Source organism: Oryx dammah, unplaced genomic scaffold (genome assembly GCF_014754425.2).
Source record: "Oryx dammah isolate SB20612 unplaced genomic scaffold, SCBI_Odam_1.1 HiC_scaffold_25, whole genome shotgun sequence".
NCBI lineage: Eukaryota > Metazoa > Chordata > Mammalia > Artiodactyla > Bovidae > Oryx > Oryx dammah.
Window position 1 is genome coordinate 7,224,144 of NW_024070209.1, and position 6,111 is coordinate 7,230,254.

General features: G+C 42.6%; 1 protein-coding gene across 1 annotated transcript in view; it reads left to right on the forward strand.

The window, feature by feature from the left end:
* The window catches only part of SLC9A4 (solute carrier family 9 member A4), a 48,903-nt gene that overhangs the window by 20,488 nt on the left and 22,304 nt on the right, over positions 1-6,111 (forward strand). Inside the window, exons 4-6 of the mRNA XM_040223819.1 lie at positions 1,558-1,775; positions 5,202-5,404; positions 5,971-6,057. Coding sequence (XP_040079753.1) covers positions 1,558-1,775; positions 5,202-5,404; positions 5,971-6,057 — 508 coding nt within the window. The remainder of the gene's footprint in view (positions 1-1,557; positions 1,776-5,201; positions 5,405-5,970; positions 6,058-6,111) is intronic.

Below are 6,111 nucleotides of genomic sequence, written 5' to 3' on the forward strand. Positions count from 1 at the left end.
ATCTGCTTGCAATGCAAAAGACCTGGGTTCATTCTCTGGGTCGGGAAGATCCCCCAGAGAAGGGAATGGCTACCTACTCTAGTTATTCTTGCCTGGAGAATCCCATGGACGTGGGAGCCTGGCAGGCTACAGTCCATGGGGTCACATAGAGACGGACACAACTGAGCAGCTAACGCTTTTTCACTTTCACAAAGTCTAGGCACTCATCCTTCTCTTTCCTTAAAAGTGAATGCGGATGGACCTAGAGTCTGTTGTACAGAGTGACGTAAGACAAAAAGGCAAAAACAAATATCATATACTAACACACATGTGTGGAAGCTAGAGAAACGGTACTGATGAATCTGTCTGCAGGGCAGTAATAGAGCTGCAAACAGACAGAACAGATTTGTGTACACAGATGGGGAAGGAGCGGAGGGAAGAATTGGGAGAGAAGCATTGACGTATGTGCACGACCATGTGTAAACATAGCGGGAAGCTGCTGTTGCACAAGCAGCTCAGCCTAGTGCTCTGTGGCGACCTGGGGGCGGGGGGATGGGTGGGGGGTGGTGGGAGGAAAGACCAAGCGGCAGGGGATATATGTACACTTATGGCTGGTTCACACTGTTGTACGACAGAAACCAACACAACATTGTAAAGCAGTTATGTTCCAAGTATAAATAACTAAATACCATCAGCAAAAGGAAATTTCTAGTTCTCATCAGGAAGTCGCAAGTCTAAAATTAAGTAACGATTCTGCCACTTTATTCAAATTAATGTATTTGGCTCATGTAACCTATCTTGCATTTTTGAAACCCACTTGATTTATTTAATATACTAAAAGTATATATATTTTTTGAATAATAAAAGCCTACTATGTACTGAAAACAATCGAACAAACTACTAAGACAAAGCAAATCCTTTCCTTTCCAAACTTGCTAAGTGGCTCTAGAATGAAGCATTTTAAGTGAAAATGTTCTCATTAAATTTTTGTAGGGAACATTATGGTATGAGGGGTCTTGCTGAATTATTCTTTCTGGGCGACTGCACTGGCTTTATTTTGGTTTAAGGCGAGTGAAGCTGGGGGTAAGAGGTAGGGCTGACATAGCTTTTGATGAGAGCAAGATAGAAACAGTCCTGCTTCTGGCTCCTGCATGAATTATGCACCATTTTGTTTTTTGGAAACCATGCCACTCCCACCTTCCCCCATCACAGTCAACTTGTGCAGACCCCTTGGGTAGTGAGAAGAAAAAGAAAGAAAATGAACATTTGCAGTTGGAGATGTTCTGTCTGGATAAAAACAGGATTTGTGTCTCTGTGCCATCGTGGGCTTCCCAGGTAGCTCAGTGGTAAAGAATCCGCCCACCAATGCAGGAGACACAGGGTCGGGAACATCCCCTGGAGGAGGAAATGGCAAACCACTCCAGTATCCTTGCCTGGGAAAAGCCCATGCACAAAGGAGCCTGAGGGGTTACAATACATGGGGGTCACAAAGACATCAGACACAACTGAGTGAGCATCCATATACACCATCTCCGGTGAGGGACAAGGTCCTGTGGCTTCTCTCTGTTCCTGCTGCAGAATCACAGCCTGTGCGGTGACAATGAAAAAGTATGTGGAAGAAAACGTGTCCCAGACCTCATACACCACCATCAAGTACTTCATGAAGATGCTGAGCAGCGTCAGCGAGACCCTGATCTTCATCTTCATGGGCGTGTCCACCATTGGAAAGAACCACGAGTGGAACTGGGCTTTTATCTGCTTCACCCTGCTCTTCTGCCAGATCTGGAGGGCCATCAGTAAGACATGGCAGGGCCCACAGAGTCCTACCTGCTTCTCTTTTTGTTTTTCTTATTCCTTCCTGCAAGGTTAAAGCATAAGCAATGAGATGATGCCAACTGGTTTAACTGGTTGGGGGTCGGGGTAAGAGGGGTTGGGTACCTTATGGTGACCAGGAATGTTCTCTGGTTGCTTCCTCAATCAGTTCAAAATAATTACTGGCTGATAAGTTTCTGCACTAAAACAAGGCTGGAGCCAGAGCACTTTTATTTTTTTAATTGAGGAGAGAAATTTCACAAAGACACATTTAAATATAACTCAGTACATTTACCCTTTGCTCATCACATCTTTGCCAATTTGTACCTTCTTGCACCTTAAATTAGATATAGATTATAAACTGCAGGCTCTCTTTTACACTTTTGTATAGGAAAAGTGCAATCTCACAAATTGTAGTCTATAGAAGGCAAATCCTGCTAGAAAACAATCTCCTAAATATTACAGATGGTTTTAGTCAAGGATTGAGTATGATGTATAGAAAACAAAGGAAGTGGATTCTTTCTTTAAAAAAAAAAAAATGCTTTGTAAAGGCAACTCTGCCATGTAACTCATTGTCTGTTGTTCAGTACCTAAGTCATGTCCAAATCCTTGCGATCCCAGGACTGCTGCATGCTGGGTTCCCCTGTCGGATCATCCCAATCAAATATGCATCATTTAAAAACATGAGATGTCTTGTCAAAGGCCTTTTAATTTAACTTGTATATTTGTTTCTGGAATTAGTAAGAACACTCATTACTGAACTATAAGATTTCTTTTGGAAGCAGTTATATTTTAAAATGGTTTTGACCAATATTTGAAGCATTTTTTACATGACTTTGCTAGGTAGTTTCAAGCCAATTACTCAGAGAGAAATCAGGAGAAATGGCTGAGAACTCATCTTGAATATATCCATTCTAAATTCAGAATGGTTTTTAGGATGTAGGAAAGAATAACAAGAATGCAGAAATATTAAAAACATTGATAAAAGTAACTCTGAATATGTGTGCCTTGGGTCTTCAGAGGAGAAGAGAATTAAGAATACTATGATATAAATTTATAATCTCAGATCAAGTCTTATCATTAATTAGTTATTTGACCTTGGGAAGACACTTAACTGTGCTTCCCAAGTGGCGCAGCCGTAAAGAATCTGTCTGCCAGTGCAGGAGACATGGGTTCAATCCCCGGGTTGGGAAGATTCCCCTGGAGAAGGAGATGGCAACCCACTCCAGTATTCTTGCCTGGGAAATCCCATAGACGGAGGAGCCTGGGGGGCTACAGTCCATGGGGTCACAAAGAGTTGGAGGCGACTGAGCACCCATACAGAAGGTTAACTACTGGAAAGCTTCTTCCCCAATCACAAAACAGTGGACGTGGACAAATTTCTTAGGTCCTTTTAGGTTCTAATACTGCAGGGACCTACAGAGTCAAGTTAATGTCAAGAGGAGCATCAGATTCAGAGCTTCAGCCCAGCCAACAAGAATAGAAACCATCTAGCAGATTAATGTTGCGGAGACCTCATCACGGTTGACCCTTGGTGACCATCCAGCCCAGCTCCTGTATTTTCCATCCAAGGGAAATGATGGAACAGTTCCCAAGAAAATGACTTGGCCACATCAGGGTGAGGGACGGAGCCAGGTGTCAGAGTCCAGCTCTCTGGCTACTACCTGACTCATCGTAGCTAAGAATAGTTCTCACTCACGTAGGGTTATAACATAGAAGGTCATGTTTTCTGTTATTTATAAATATTGAGTTTATTGAACTTTACCTCCATCTTCTGATATAAATACTGTCAGCATCTCCATAAAGCAGATGAGGACACTGAGGACCTGACAAGATTAAGACACTTGTCCAAGGTCACATGACTAGCCCGTGGAGGAGCCGGGACAAACAAAGCAAAATGAAAACCATTAAACTGCATTGTCTCCTGCATTTGCAGTGTCCCTACTATCAAAGGATGCTAGGAAAGAATAACAAGAATGTGGGAATATTTAAATTATTCATAGAATTAACTCTGAATATACGTGCCTATTGGGTCTTCAGGGGAGAAAAGAATTAAGAATACTCTGATATAGATTTATAATGTCACATCAAGTCTTGTCACTATCGCTAACTAGCCGTTTGACCTTGCGGGTGGTGGTGGTTCAGTAGCTAGGTCATGTCCGACTGTAACCCCGTGCATTGTAGCACGCCAGGCTCCTCTGTCCTCCACCATCTCCCAGAGTTTGCTCAAATTCTTGTCTCTTGAGTTGGTGATATTATTTGACCTTGAGCAGACAGTCAACTACTCAAAAACTTCTACCCCAAGCACACAACTGTGGGTGTGGACCAATTCGTTAGGTCCCTTTCAGTTCTAATACTACAGCAATCTATAGGGCAGTAGAGTTAGTGTCAAGGGTGCTTGCTGAGATGTCTGTGTCATTAGAAGTCACATGAGGATACCGAGTGCTTTATTATTCTCTGATTAGTCAGAGCTTAAGTGAAGGGACCTCTCTCACCAGGAAATCCTGCATTGGTTGTAACTCAGCCGTGTGGGCCACTGGGAGATGGAGAAAGATGTGATAGACAACACCTGTTTCCAAGAAGCTCTCCCACCCTCCATTTCCACTTCCTGACAGTAAGAAGCCCCCTGGTGACCCCTTGCCAACTTCCTTTCTTGTTTGCATTGAGTTTCAAGAAGAACCAAACCACCCACACAAGCTCTGCTCGCCTGCAGAGAACCCCCCAGGCACTGAGAGGGCCCCTCTCACCTTGAAAGTCACACACCTCCTCTGCTGACTCAGTGAGAGTAGGAGTTGATAGAAAGGCTCGTACCCTCCAAGTAATACCATTGCTTTCCTTAATTTTGAAAGGCAGAGCAAAGTTGATGAAAACAGATGCCATTTCTTATAGCAAAAGAATCGAGATGTATTCCTCTAAATACGCAGATGTGCTCAGTCACTGAGTCGTGTCCAACTCTATGTGACCCCATGGACCGTAGGCCGCCTGGCTCCTCTGTCCATGGTATTGTCCTGGTAAGAATACTGAAGTGGGCTGCCATGTTCTTCTCCTGGATCTTTTAAAGCCAGGGATCAAACCCTTGTCTCCTGCATTTCAGGCTGATTCTTTACCACTGAGCCACCTGGGAAATCCCAAACACACACACACAAGGAAACACACACACGGAAACACACATGGAAACACAGACACTTGTGAGCATCTCTGTCAGGAACAAGGCTTCTGCCTTGAAGCACTGCTGTGCCACTAGCTGAGAAGTGAGAAGCTTTGTGAGCTGATCTGTTGGGCGCGGACAGTCCTGGGTGTGATGGAATTCAGTCGCCTTGCTTGGGGGCACACGGCACGACCTGTATTCACCAGCACTGTGTCTGCTCATTCATGGCCCTCTCCTCTAATACATGTTCTCCCCCTTCTAGGCGTGTTTGTCCTCTTCTATGTCAGTAACCAGTTTCGGACTTTCCCCTTCTCCATCAAGGACCAGTGCGTAATTTTCTACAGCGGTGTCCGAGGAGCTGGGAGTTTTTCCCTTGCGTTTTTGCTTCCTCTGTCTCTTTTTCCTAGGAAGAAACTGTTTGTCACCGCTACTCTAGTCGTTATATATTTTACCGTATTTATTCAGGTTGGTAGATTTCTTTTCTACTTGAAATAAGTCTATTCCTCTCAGGATTGTGTGTTAAATTAATAAAATACCAAGACAAGGATACTGTTGTCGGATTTTCAGATATGTGTTCAATACTGAAACTAAATTCCCAAATATGTCTAGATCATGTTTTGGGTCATGCCATAAACTCTAAAATTTTGATGACTTTTGAATAATAAAATCGAAATGTTCTTAGGTACAGGTGAATGATAGCACCTCTAATGTGTATTACTGAAAATAAGATTCCAGTTAGTACTAAATAGTTTTTATTTTAACTGGAATTAGTGCTTAGCAAACTAATGGGAGTTTATTTTAAAGAATGAAACTAGGTTCTTGGTTTAAAATATAATACCTGTTTTTATTGCAGAATTTAGAAACATTGAATAAGAACTAAAGTAAACACTGGAGCATTTATTCAGGAGAAACTAGTACAAAACAAAGACATAAAAATTGGGAGTCCCCATAGTTTTGCTAATAGATTTGTGGTCTCTACAGTGACAGTCTTTGCTACAACAGAACCCTTTCTTTTGTTGTTTACAACGTAGGGAATCACAGTTGGCCCTCTGGTCAGGTATCTGGATGTTAGAAAGACCAATAAAAAAGAGTCCATCAATGAAGAACTCCATACTCGTGTAAGTTATCTCTTGGTCATGATTAATAAGTCATCTCTTGGTCATGATTAATAA